The sequence below is a fragment of the Vombatus ursinus genome, unplaced genomic scaffold, assembly GCF_900497805.2.
Source record: "Vombatus ursinus unplaced genomic scaffold, bare-nosed wombat genome assembly UNPS02014826.1, whole genome shotgun sequence".
Taxonomy (NCBI): domain Eukaryota; kingdom Metazoa; phylum Chordata; class Mammalia; order Diprotodontia; family Vombatidae; genus Vombatus; species Vombatus ursinus.
Genome location: NW_020954604.1, coordinates 6,988,236 through 7,003,165, shown reverse-complemented (window position 1 = coordinate 7,003,165; position 14,930 = coordinate 6,988,236). Strand labels below are relative to the sequence as shown.

Below are 14,930 nucleotides of genomic sequence, written 5' to 3'. Positions count from 1 at the left end.
GATTTAGCAGCTTCCACGTTGAAAGAGTGGAAGGCTTGGAATATGATCTTTCAAAAGGCAAAAGAGCTAGGATTACAACCAAGAATAATTTACTCAACAAAACTGAGTATAATCTTTCAGAAGAGAAATGGATATTTAATGAAATAGAGAACTTTTAAGCATTCCCGATGAAAAGACCAGAGCTGAATAAAAAATTTGACACTTAAACACAAGACTCAAGAGAAGCATAAAAAGGTAAACATGAAAGACAAATCATAAGAGACTCAGTAAAGTGAAACTGTTTACATTCCTATATGGTAAAATAATACACATAATTCCTAAAAACTTTAGAACTTTATCATTTTTAGGGAAGTGAGAAGTAATACATAAAAAGGCAGGGGTAGCAATCATGATCTTAGACAAAGCAAAAGCAAAAATAGATCTAATTAAGAGAGATAACCAGGGAAACTACATTTTGATAAAAGGTACCATAGCCAATGAAGTAATATAAAAAAATTTTATAGCCAGTTTCTCTGATAAAGGCCTCTTTCCTCAAATATATAGGGAATTGAGTCAAATTTATAAAAATAAGACCCATTCCCCATTTGACAAATTGTCAAGGGATATAAACAGGGGGGCAATTAGGTGATGCAGTGGATAAAGCACTGACCCTGAAGTCAGGAAGATCTAAGTTCAAATCCAGTCTCAGACAGTTACTAGCTCTGTGACCCTGGGCAAGTCCCTTAACCCTGATTTTCCTGCAAGAAAGAAAGAAAGAAAGAAAGAAAGAAAGAAAGAAAGAAAGAAAGAAAGAAAGAAAGAAAGAAAGAAAGAAAGAAAGAAAGAAAGAAAGAAAGAAAGAAAGGGATATGAACAGGCAGTTTTTAGAAGACATCCAAGCTATCAATTTTCATATGAAAGAATGCTCTAAATCACTATTAAATGGAGAAATGCCAATTAAAACAACTCTGAGGTACTATCTCACACCTATCAGAAATGACAAATGCTGGAAGGGATGAAGGAAAATACGTACTCTAATGAACTGTTGGTGGAGTTGTGGACTGGTCCAATCATTCTAGAAAACAATTTGGAAATCTGCCTAAGGGGCTATAAAACATTGACTCAGCAATAACACTACTAGGACTGTACCTCAAAGAGATCAAAGAAAAAGGTAAAGGACATATATGTACAAAAATATTTATAGCAACTCTTTTTGTGGTAGCAAAGAATTAGAAATTGAGGGGATGCCCATTGGGCAATGGCTGAACAAGTTGAAGTGAGCAGAACCAAGAGATCATTGTACATAGTAACAGCAAAATTGTAATGATAATCAGCAATGAAAGACTAAGCTTCTCTGATCAAGACAAAGATGCTAGAAAATTTCAAAGGACATCCAAAGGATGAAAAATGCTATACACTTCCAGAGAAAGAATTAATGAACTCTGAGTGCAAACTGAAGTTTAGTCTTCTCATTTTCCTTATTTTTCTTGCTTTTTTGTGCAATATAACTAATATGGAAATATGCTTTATGTGATTTCACATGTATAATTGGTATCGTATTGCTTGCCTTCTCATTGGGCAGGGGAGGGGTGGTAGAGAGGGAAAGAATCAGGAACCCAAAAGTTTAAAAAAATGTTAAAAATAAATAAATAATAATTTTTTAAAAAGTCACTTATCTTCAATGGATAAATGAAGAAGTGTTTATTAGGCACCCATTATGGCCTAAGATATGCTATAGGTGAATGCTTACGACAAAATGAGCCTTCTTTTAATAGGGATGGCAATTGTTTACATTACAACTGTAGGTGAAAATATTTTTGAAATGCTAAAAGGATGAGGCAGTATTGCTTAATGGATAAAGAGTTGAGGTTGAAACCAGGAAGACTTGGGTTCAAATCTGACCTCAGCATACACTGAGGCCTATGTGGCCCAGGACAAGTCACTTAACTCATCTCCCCTGGACTGTCTATTATGCAGTAGAAACGTCTTCGCCCTGGAAGCTCGCTACACTCCTACTTTATGCATTGGAAATATTTGTAACCCCTGATGGATCACCTTCCAATTAGTTCATCCCTCCTAGAACTTTTGGGCCCAGGCCAAAGATGTCTTCATTCTTCTCCAGGCTGCCCTGCTGTCTCCTCTTCATAGGACTTTCTCTGTCACACTCCCATACCAGATACTCTCTTCCTCTCCCTGTCTTCTCTGTCCTTCTGTTTGTCTTTGTTTCTCTGTCTCTCTCTCTCTCTGTCCCCTCCTCATTTTACAGCTCCCTTATATGTGTCCCCCCACCCATTAGAATGTAAGCTCCTTGATTTTCTTTCTACTTCTATTTGTATTCTCAGTGCTTATCCCTGTACCTGGAATATAGTTAAGTGCTTCATAAATGCCTATTGATTGATTGGCTGACTGATTCACTGTTCTAGGAGGTTCTTGGAGACTATAACTTGCAGAGAAGGTACTGACCTGAATTTGTAGAGGGAGTTACCTCATGTGGGAGTTCTCTACCACATTGAAACGGCAGGTCCAGTTCCTATCCTTAGTATGATGGAGTTCTGGGAGCCTGAACTTTGAGAGAGGGTATCCAAGGAGATGGGTTATTAAAGATAACATGAGAAATTGGGCAGAGTGGGTAATCTGATCTGGAGAAAGGTGTGATCCATCATTAGGCTTAGTGTATACTGATCATTTCTGCGCTTTCAAAGAATTGAAAATGAACTATGTGCCTTGGTTCAGAAACAGTAACTTGGTGGGATCACCAACATGGGGTCTGGGCTTTGAAACTAGCAGCAGAAGTAATTTGTTTGTGGTCCTTGGAGGGAATGGTTATGAGAGAGAAGGCTCCCCAAAAATGGTGGCAGTGGCCATCAAGGCACATGGTCTCTAAAGGAACTATGCCCAGGTGGTAATTCAAGACATTAGATGAAAGATCTGAGCTTCAGTACAAGACCACCTGTTAGTGGATTTGCTTTAGGCCAGTCAAATAGCCAGTCAAATAGGGAAAACAGATCAAGCGTGAGACAGAACTTCCAACAGTCCAGAGCAATAGTAAGCTCCAGGAAAGAAGTGATGCAGATAACTGCAAGGTCACTGCAGGTGTAATAATAATTATAACACATCTAGAAAATATAAGGAAAAGAAAAGTTGCATGTTTATCTCATAGACAGCAGTGCAATACCTGAAAAGCAACACTCCCTTCTGCAGACTATCTAAGGTTAGGAAGACCCAAGGACAGAAGAAGGAAAAGTAGGGGTGGTGATGGTAAAGATGAAGGAGCAGGCAGCCCTTGCATAGAGAGGGCTTGGGATTGAGAAATATCTCATAGGCAGTGGTGGGAGGGTGCTGGTGGCTTAACACAGACAAGACTTGCTGCCCCTGCTCACCTCACCTTTGACCCTACATTGGTATATGAAAAACATGAGAACACAGGTTGTTCCCACAGCTTGGAACAGCCTTCCTCCTCCTGCCCCTACATAATTAATGTAAGTTGTATCCATTTTTCAAGGCCCAGTTCAGGTCTTTCCTCTTTTGTGAAACATTTATTTGCCCCAGTTCATAGTGTTCTTTCACTCCTCAGGATTCCCATAGTACTTAAGGGTCTATTGTATTTTTTTTTAAAACTTGGTATTTTTTAAGTACTTTATGTATGCTACTTCATCTGAGTCTTGCAGCAATGCTTTGAGCTAGGTATTATAAGCATTATCCCCATCTTACAGCCAAGAAAACTAAGGTCCAGAAAGGACCAAAGATTTGTCCAGGGTTGCATAGCTAGCATCTGGCTAGCTTTTGATTCCAATGGTAAAGTTTTTCCTATCATATGATACTACCTCTCTATAAATCTATTAATTTATATTCTATCATGTACTATCTTGTACTGTTAATTATCTTTTGATATGTATAAGTCCTATTTTCTTACTCGACGATAATCTCCCTGAGGCCAAAGACCATGTCTTCTTTCATATAATCACAGAATTTCAGAGTTGGAACGGACTCATTAGCCAACTCATCCAATCCATATATGTAATACTATTACATACATGAATACTATTGAGCTGTAAGAAATGTGTAGAAGACGGTTTCAGAAAAACCTAGGAAGACTAATATGAACTGATATAATGTGAAGTAAGCAGAACCAGGAGAACATTGTACAATCCAACAGGATTATTGTAATGATAATCAACTGAGTTAGCTGTCGTGATCAATCCAATGATACACAATAATTCCAAAGGATACATGATGAAAAATGCTATCCACCTCTAGAGAAAGAGAACTGATGAACTCTGAGTGAAGATAGAAGCATTTTTTCACTTTATTTTTCTTGTTATTTTTTTTGTTGTTTCAACATGGCTAATATGGAAATATGTTTTGCACGATTTCATATACATAATAGATATAATATTGCTTGCCTTCTCAATGTGTGAGGGGGGGACTAGAGGGAGGGAGAGACTTTGGAACTCAAAATTTAAAAAAAAATTAATGTTAAGATAAATAAATAAACATTTTTTAAAAAGGTAATACCAACTGTAACAAACTCAACACGTCATCACTCAGCCTCTGCCTAAAAACTTCACAAGGCAGCCCATTACATTTGTTAGATATTTCCAATTATTAGTAAGTTTTTTTTTTACTGACACCAAATTCTCTCCTAAATTTGCCTCTTTACAATTTCTACCTATTAGTCCTAATTCTTCCCTCTGAGGTCAAACAGAACAAGACAAATCTTTTTTCCACATGACTGCCCTTCAAATACTTGAAGATAAGTATCAATATCTCCCCTGACCAAGACTTCTTCTCCAGGCTAAATTTCCCAGTTCCTTTCACTGTTCCTTGTATGACATGTACTCAAGGCCCTTCACCTCCTTAGCTGCCCTTCTCCCAACGTTCTCCAGTTTATCAATGCCCTTCCTAAACGATAATACCCGGATCAAAACACAGTTTTCCAGCTGTGGTCAGATCAAGGCAAAGTAAATACATCGAGCTTATCAGTCTCTTACTCCAGGAAGTTATGCCTCTCTTCTCAGACCCCTTCCCCTCCCCTCCCCGGCCCTGTACAGGGTGTTGAATATATTTAGACATTCAATGAATGCTCGTTGCTGCTGTAGATAATGATAATAAATAAGTCTAACATGAACTTAAGCAAACTGAAGTGAGCAGAACCAGTAGAACATTATACACAGTAATAGCAATATTTTATGATGGACAACTGTGAATGATTTAGCTATTCTCAGCAATTCAGTGAACAAGATAATCTCAAATGATTCATGATGAAGCATGCTATCTGCCTCCAAAGAAAGAAGTGATACTGTCTGAATGCAGACCAAAGCAGGTTTTTTTTTTCCTTTGCCTTCTTGTACAAAATGACTAACATGGAAATGTTTTGCACGATGGCACATGTATAAACTATATCGATTGTTTACTGTCTCAGGGAGAGAGGGAAAGAATTTGGAACTCAAAACTTCAAAAAAAATGTTAAAATAGTTTTTAACATGTAATTGAGGAAAATATTTCTCATATACATGTCTAAAGTTGTCTCTGCTTCATAAATTTGGACAGAACTCCATCATTTGGCTTTTCTAAATTACTTCCTTTTTTCCCATTATTAAACCTTTCCTTGTATCCTCAGTGTTTAGCACAGTGCCTGGTACATAGCAAGACTTAATAAATGCTTGTTGATGGATTGATTCATTGGTCCTGACCTTCACAGAACAGGGACTACATTTCTGTGATTGGGATGGAGGTCCCATTTCACTCTTACTTGATTAGCTGATGGAATTCAAGAAACATGAAAAGGAAAAATGATTTAATTACCTCCAGGTAGTACAGCATCTTTCCATAATGCAACTTCTCAATAAGTATTCTCATCCTTTCCAAGTTATCCAGTGCCTCTATGAGGTGGCCAGAAGCCCAGATCCCCACTCCATGAGCAAATCCCTGAAAAATAAGCTTGTAATATTATTGGAAAAAGACAACACAGAGAAGTAACATTGTGGAATATAAAGAGCCCTGGACTGCAAATCAGGCAATCTGGTTCTCTTCCTGACATGACCAGCAAGTACCTGCATTACCTTAGGGAAATCATTTCACCTCTCAGAGGCCCAGTTTTCTTATCTATAAATGGAATCAATGAGCTCCAGATTTTTCAGCTCTAAGACTTCACGATCTTAAGAACCTTATTAAAACTGCTATGATGATTTTACCCCCATGCCCAAAAACCTTCAGATGTTCTACTCACCCACAAAAAAGCCTAGATTCCTTTTCTGGTATTCAAGGCCCTCTAGAATTGAACCCAATGGACTTTACCAACCCATTTCCCACTACCATCATTACAAACACTGATTTTTAGCTAAACTAGGTTACCAGGCCTGGGGATTCCTGATTTTTTTGTTCATGATGTTAACTCCTCAAATGTCTTTCCCTCTTAGCTCCACTTCTACAATTCTTATCAAATATTCAAGACTCAGATTAAATTCTATCTTTTAAATGAAACATTTGTCTCCCTCCTTTCTATCCCTCCCTCTGGAAGTGATTTCTCTTTCATTTGAACTAACAACACTTCCTATCTTTCTTTTTGGACTATCATTATTGGTATTGCTCATCTTTCATACTCAAAGAGGACCAATGACATTATGATATTGGGGTCAAGGTACAGTGTGTTCAACTGTGACTGATCAGTCCAATAGGAGCTCAGAAGGCTAAACCACAGATTGGACATGAATAGTCTGCTTGAACATTTGGGATGGAGATGTCTCTAGGATCTGCTTATCTCATGTTTCCTTTTGCTATCACATTCTAATTAGTTAATGTTAATAATAATAATGATAATAATAGTAATAGCTAGCACTTACATAGTGATTTAAAATTTGCAAAGTACTTTACAGTTATTTCTGATTTCATCAGATTGTAAACATAATGAAGGCAAGGGACAAATCTTGTACTTTGTATCTTTCACATTGTTTTGTACATAGTAGTAATGATAATAATAATAATAATAATAATAACTTACAGAATGTATTTCTGTCCATTCTTTGCAAAGTGAGGGGAATATGGGAGTGCAATATTGTATATACTGTTAGATGCAGGGTTGGTTAGTTTATCTGAAACTTTTTTTCCCTCTTGCTCTTTGCTGTAAAGAATGGTTCACTAAGGGAGGAAAGATGATATCTACTTGGAAACGAAGGTGATATAAAAAATAACAACACACAAATACACATACGTATGGTACTTTAAGGTTTACAAACTGCTCTACTCACAACAGTTGTATGAAATAGGTGTTGTAAGCATAATTATGCCTATTCTACAGATCAGGAAACTGAAAGACAGCATAGTTTAAATGACTCAAAAGTCACATGGCTAGCAACTGTCAACACGTGGAATTGAAACCAGATCTTTTGACTTGTAGGGTCAATGCTCTTTTTGCTACATCACCCTTCCCCTTTGGTGTTCAATGAATATTCACAGAAAAAAAATAAATGAGTTGACTAGTAAATGAAGTAGATTTTAGGAAGAAACTTTTTGCTTTTACCTCACATTCTTCCTTTTCTTTGCAGTTTATGGATTCAAGGCAAGTCCATAGATGATCCTCACTGCTTTTGTAGTTTGCTAACTTCTGAGCAATACCCCAGGACTGGTAGAGAAAACTCTGCAAAGATACAGGACTATATTGACTATTCAGGTTGGATTTGAACTCCATTAGACCAGGCTAGAAGAAAAAAGTGGGGGTTGAGTATAGGTAAAACAAACAGAACAGAGGTGTTCTCTATTCTCCATTTTCTATTCTCCATCCTGTTAAGTATGTCTACTCTCTAGAATTATATTTTATTTTATTTTAATTTTTATTTTTTTGGTGAGGCAATGGGGTTAGTTGACTTGCCCAGAGTCACACAGCTAGTGAGTGTCAAGTGTCTGAGGCCAGATTTGAACTCAGGTCCTCCTAACTCCAGGACCAGTGCTCTATCCACTGTACCACCTAGCTGCCCCAAGAAATTACATTTTAAAAAATTATTTTTGCATTCTAAGCTTATATCAAACTCTGGAACATCATAGCACCATCTAAATGGGAATCATAAGCACTCTATGGAGTTTGGCCTAGTCATACGAACAGAAAAGACCAAGAGGATGAAAAAATGCATTTTAAGATATTTAATTAGATAAAAAACTTAGAAATCTTCTCATCAATTAGTATTTATATGTTAGACAAGCCAAAAATAGACAATGAACTGATCCCAGACCTGAGAAGGAGGAGGAAAGTGAAAAAATTTCAATGACACTAAACTTCTTCCTGAAACAAAAGTTATTCAATTTGAAATTTAAGAAGCATTTTTCAAGTGCACCGTTGGACACTGAGGATATGGAAAGAAAAATAAAACAATCCTTGCCCTCAAGAAGCTGACATTTTCCTGTAGTACTTTCCCATTGTTGGACAAATGGATGGTTTCCAATTTTTTTGGCTATTATGAAAAAGTTGTTATAAATGTTTTTGGTACAGAGAAATTTTTTTTTTCCCCCTCTCTTTCATTAACATTCTTTATGTATGGTACTAGTAGAAAGATAACTAATTCAAAGGTTGTGAGTAATATTTTTCCTTTTGCTTTTTGATGTCATATTGATTTGTGAAAAGGTTATAACAGTTCATAGTTCTACCAGCAGTGAAATAGTTTTACTGTTTCTTCATAACCCAGTAAGTTTAAAATAATGGCAAAATGGTATGCTCTCTCTGAGAACTTAATGGGAATAAGGAAGAAGCTTAGACTTGTTTTAATTTGTATTTCTATGATTATTTGAGTTTGAAAACTTTTTAGGTGGTTTTGGATAATTTGGATTTTTTCAGGCTAAATTTGCATTTTTGCAAATTCTACCCAGTACTTTTAGTTCTGTCCTCTGGTTCCAAGTGAACAATTCTATTATCTTCTCATGATGGTCTTTTATATATTTGAAGATCATTATCATATATTCTATAATCCTCTTTGCAAGGCTAAAAATTCTGCTTCTCTTCAGTAGATCTTTATGTTGAATGATTTTCAGGATCCTTACTATAATGATTGACCTTATTTGGATGGAGTTCATGGTTACACTCAACTAACATAGCCCCAGAATTCCTGTAGCAATGAGCCAGTTGGTCTCCAGCATATATTCCAGCCATGTTCTAGAGCTAGGGAGCTGGGAGCCATCCTAGACAGATGCTCTCACTTGGCCATCTGCCTTTGGTATCTAGGGCAGATACCAAAGAAACATAAAACAAATGTCCTTTTAATACATTAGAATATTAAAAGGCAAACATTTTAGTTAAATTAATTTTGAAAGAAGTAAGGAACAAATTATTAAAGAGAAAGTTGTATTAGAAAATACAGATAGAAGATATATGGAGTGGAAATGGAAAAGATTTGGTACCTGGTCTTTTTTTTTTCTTTTTGGTGAGGCAATCGGGATTAAGTGACTTGCCCAGGGTCACATAGCTAGTGAGCGTCATGTGTCTGAGATGGGATTTGAACTCAGGTCCTCCTGACTCCAAGGCTAGAGCTCTATCCACTGCGCCACCTAGCTGCCCCACGTGGTTTAAAAAAAATTAGCACAAAAACATGAGACTTTGAAAGGAGCAAATAGTTGACAGAGCTACCAATTGTATTTAAAGGAAACTTGTATTTTTAAATTGTTAGGGAATTTGTATTATATATTTCACTCACATACAGGTATATATATATATATATATATATATCTTCAATGGAATGCATTTCTGGTATAACATTTGTCTTTTTTAAAATTTTCTACATTTTAAAATATAATTTTCCTTATGTCATAAAGCCATTCCCCCTCCAGTTAAATACATAGCCATTTTTATTTTGGAAACCAAAGGGAAAATACATTCTGATTTATAGAAATTATTTAACAAGAATCTTTTCAGTAACACATATATTCATGAAGTGATGATGTGCACCTTTATTAAGAAGAGTAGAGAGAGGGGCAGCTAGGTGGCACAGTGGATAGAGTACTGGCCCTGGAGTCAGGAGGACCCGAGTTCAAATCCGGCCTCAGACCAGACACTTGACACTAGCTGTGTGACCCTGGGCAAGTCACTTAATCCCAATTGCCTAAAACAAACAAACAAACAAAAAAAGAAGAGTAGAGAGAAGGAATTCTAAGTATGAATTGAAATTTCCTGTCTTGAAGAGACCCAGTAGAAGAAAGAAGAAAGAAGTAACACCACCCTTTAACCAACTAGCCATCGTTCCTGTACAGTTTGCAGCTCTCATATGGTACTGAAAGAGCCTTGGGATCTTTCCATCTAAGGCTCCTTATATGGACTGGGATGGTTAGCTTAGAGAAGAGAAAATTCAGGGGGATAGTTGCGTTCAAGTATTAGTTGGGCTCTCAATTGGAAGAGTGATATTTGTTCTCTTTGGTCCCAGGAACAATTGCTGGAAATTGTAAAACAGCTACAACTATTCATATGTGGAATGGGTTTCTTCAGAAGAAAGTGGGTGTCTCCTCATTGGAGATCTAGCAGAGGTGAAATGATCACTTATCAGAGGTGCTATAATAGGATTCCTTTCTGGATAATGGGTTGGACTAGATGACCACTGAGATCTCTTTCAACTCTAAAATTCTTCGGCATATGATGGCTGAAAACTATTAGCTGCAGTTGATCAAAGCTACTGAGACACTTAGTAGCTGTGTGATCCTGAGCAAGTCACTTAACGCTATTTGTCTCTGTAAAATGAGCTGGAGAAGAAAATGGCAAGCCACCTCAGTATCCTTGTGACTCCAAATGGGGTCACAAAGAGTCAGACACCACGGAAATAAATGAATGATGTTACTGAGGCTTTGCATTGTTTCCCACAATTTCAAACGAGGAACTGGAAAAAGAGAATTTTCTTTCCCAGGTTATGATGAAGAAAAAGGGAATGAGAGGATATTTATTTGAGAAATGAGTACTGAGAATGTTTCTATTGTTAATGCCTTAGTTTTCTTATCTGTAAAATGCAGGGGTTGGATTAGGTAACCCCTGAAATGCTTTCTAGCTATAGAACTGGGATCTTTTAACGATCTTATTATCCTATGTTTCCATTTCTGTTCCAATTAAGGGCTTTTACTAAAACTTTTAAGTCTATTTACTTAATGAATTGAGTTTCGTTAGAACAGCAGAGAAGAATTCTAGTCAGATGGCCAAGTGAGTGGTAACCTATGGCTCAGATTTCACTAGCTATGACCTGGAGGTCATTACTTCAATCCTTTTGTGAACTGAAGACCTTGAATCTCAACATCTCCCCCTCCACCTCTCACCCTAAGCCCAGAGACTGAAGAAAGACAGTCACTTGGAAATGAGTAGAACTCTAAGCAGTTGGAAGGGGAAATGTGGAGAAAAGATCCAACTATAGTGTTCCTTTGCATTCCTTGAGAGCCACAGATGACACATATACCACCCCACCTCCCTTACAGATAAGATTTTTTTTTCTGACTACATATTTTTTTCATCATATATGGCATACATATGTGTATACATTTAAGCAAATATATATACATATACACATATGTATTTAGTGAAAGAAAACACAAATTTCATAATTATGACACTAAATGTGAGCCAATTAATTTGTCATCAATAGGAGAATAAATGAATGGATAATTCTAATAATAATAATAATAAAAAAACTAATAATTTCCTGCAACATTTAAAAGATAAATAATAATTAAATAAATAAAAGATAAATAAAGAATAATAAATAATAATAATAATAAAAACTAATAATTTGCTGCAACATTTAAAAGACAGATATTTATAAAATGAAAATGAAGCAATGGTGCAAAATCTATTATGTTTCAGGTCTGAAAATGGAGGTGTTATAGTCAGATAAAGCTATAGCAACAAACTAATGATGAAAGACAACAAACATGCAGTGAAACTACATTATGTTTGAAGTCGCCACAGATAATTTTTAAAAATAGCACTATTGAGGCCCTTGAAATATATATTGAAATATATGGTAAAATATCCACCAACCCCTTCTCTTTCTTCCCTCCATCAACTCCCCCACCTATTGAGCCACTAAAATGACTCATCAAAAGTATACAGGTTAGCAAAAGAGTGTGTACTTTTCTCCAGGCACTAATGACTAGAACACAGGACTCACCTAAGGCATAACTGTGAAGTAAGTAAAATTTGTCTTCAGTACTCCAAGCCTACCCTCTTTGTGATTTTCTCCTCTATCCCCTATGTTCCTTGTCTTCTCTCACACTCTTCCATGCTTTCCTTGCTCCAAACTCCAAAGGAAAAAAAAAAACAATACTGGCAATATCTACTAATGTTTATATAGTGTTATGTCTGACAAATCAATCAACATGCTTTTATTAACTTATGGTGTCAGACACTGTGCTAGGCACTAGGGATACTAAGAGAGAATTGAAACAGTCCCTGGTCTCAAGCAGTTGATTTTCTATAAAGGGACACAACACACATAAAATTGGCATATGCAAAATGTGTATACAGTATGTCGAAGGTGATTTGGGGAAGAGGCTTTTAAATGACTTACTCAGGATAACACAGATTGTAAGTATTAGTGCAGAGATTTGAGCCCAGGTGCTTTCCACAATATCCCATTGCTTTATTAGTCAAATAATTTCTAATGATAGAATTTCTGGCATCACTGGGGAAATATATGGGGAGTAAGGGACCCTTGTAGCATCTAGGGTGTCACTATCTTTCTATGAGTACGGTTGACTCTGAGTCTACCAGAACTAACCTTCTCATTGGGGGTTCCTTGCCCAAGGCGCAGTTGAGCGATTATATCCTCTAAGAAGTGGAAGATCCATTTCTGCTTTGTTATACATTGGAGTGTATACTCAAGAAACTATGAAGGGAGAAGAAGTCATTCCAAATTCAGTGTAAGCTCTTGTTTCCACTAGTAATGCAACCTTTTCTAGATTACTATGAGACAAATAGATGGGAACTTTCCTCTGCCCTGTCACCTTATTGTCATCCAACTTTTCTTCATGGGGGTAAGGTCTGAAAAAAGGGTCTGGAAAGGATGACAGATCTTGTTCAGCAAGTCTTCTGACAGGTGATGGAAACTTCTAAGAGCTGTACAGTGGGGGCCAAAGTTATTTCTACAAAATATCTTTGGCTCATGGGCTTTGTTCTGTGTCCCCAGACTGGCCAACAATGCTAATTGGCCACTAAGAGCCGTTTTATTGCCCCATCAGGCTCAGGGATCAATTATGATGAAACAGGCAGATGCTCATGGAATCATAGAGCTTAAAGAGAACTTGAAAAGATGGCTAATTCATCTATTTTCACCTAAATAAAGATACATTACCAACAAGTGTTGCTAAACCTCTTTTATTTTTTTTCAGGACTAGCTTTATCTGTCTGATGCTGTTTGTGCCCTTGCCATACTCTCTCCTCCTGCGTATCCCTGTTCTAGATACTCCCATATCTGTATCTTCTATTTCAGAAAGTTTCTGTCCTAGAAACTTTCATTTTCTAGATTAATTGGCACTTCCTAGCCTGTGACCTCAGAGGTGGGGGCTATTTGCACTCACCAGATAAGACCCTCTCCTAGCCCCATAAAATACCTAAACTGCCCTGTTCCATGAAGATTGAACCAGGGTTCCAGGGACAGTTAAGTATAGTAATGCACCATATCCAGGGAGTGGCTTCTCAAAGCACCATCTTGGATTTCCTCTTCCTGTCATGCCATAAAGACTATTGGTCCTAAGACTTACTGGTAGCATGCTTAGTTGTAACCCTTTCCTGCCCTTCTTTGAGGTGTAAGTCCCAGCTCCAGTGGGAGGGCTTGGTGAGCTACCCTAGTACCCTCCCCTTGTTGAACCTGCCCCCCTGATTCCTTGCTACCTTACATGTCTCCAGTTAAGCTATGTTTTTTTTCCTTTCTTTCAAACACACCAAAGAAATGAGCCTAATGCTTCTAGTATTTACTGGCCCATCAGATTCCATTGTACAGCAATGGCCTCTAACACTAGGTCAAAATATAAAATATTTAACTTGCTATGATTACCACTAGTGGTAACAAATCTAATACCATTTTTACATGCAAGTGGGAAAAAAGATATACAGGCAAAGGGGTATAGAAATCTATCCTGCCCTACAGGAAAATAGAAGGGGAAGGGGATAAGAGAAGGGGGTAGCGATAGAAAGGAGGGCAGATTGGAGGAAGAAGTATTTAGAATGCACATTATCTTGGGGTGGGGGAGGGGAGAGATAGGGAGAAAATTTGAAACTCAAAATCTTGTGGAAGTGAATGTTGAAAACTAAAAATAAATAAATTAAAAAAAAATCTAACACCAACTTACCAGCAATATCTTCTCTTCCCAGAATTTCTGACAGCAACCTGTCCCATCACCTTATTAAAGGAAGGAACATGAATGTCATCTGTTTACATCATAATTGTCCCCTCCTGTTTGCTTCTGGGTTTCCTTGGTTCCCATTCTCAGATCAAATCCCACTTTCTTCAGGAGAATTCTCCCAGTCCCCCTTGCTGCCTATCCCTTCCCCTATGAGATTACTTAATGAAAGATCTTCTCTCTAGATATATCTTGTTTGTGCTTAGTTTTTTACATGTCTTCCCCATCTCTTTGTATGCTCTTTGAAGGCAGGGACTGTTTTTACCTTTCCTTGTATCTCTGTCTAGTGCTTAGCACAATACTTAGAACATAGGAAGCACTTCATAAATGCTTGTTGACTGACTGTCCTCCACTGAATGTGGATGGTTTTGTGATCATTTATAAGAATAAGGAACACAATTATCTCTTATAAAATCCTGATGGGTGGGAAGACTTACCAACATTCCTCAAAACTCAAATTTAGGCCTATTAAGATTGGGGCATTAATAAGTATTAGACTCTCGTTAGTTTCATCTCAGCTGGACTTGTCAGGAAACCTGAGTTTGAATCTGGCTTCACGCATTTACTGTCCGACCCTGGGCAAATCATTTAACCTTTCT

The 14,930-nt window shown here is 37.2% G+C and overlaps 1 protein-coding gene across 1 annotated transcript in view; it reads right to left on the bottom strand.

Moving 5' to 3' along the window:
• The window catches only part of LOC114025101 (maestro heat-like repeat-containing protein family member 1), a 107,057-nt gene that overhangs the window by 53,432 nt on the left and 38,695 nt on the right, over window positions 1-14,930 (bottom strand). The window contains 4 exon segments of the mRNA XM_027838436.1: window positions 5,785-5,907; window positions 7,499-7,615; window positions 12,711-12,818; window positions 14,281-14,330. Of these exon segments, the coding sequence (XP_027694237.1) occupies window positions 5,785-5,907; window positions 7,499-7,615; window positions 12,711-12,818; window positions 14,281-14,330 (398 nt within the window).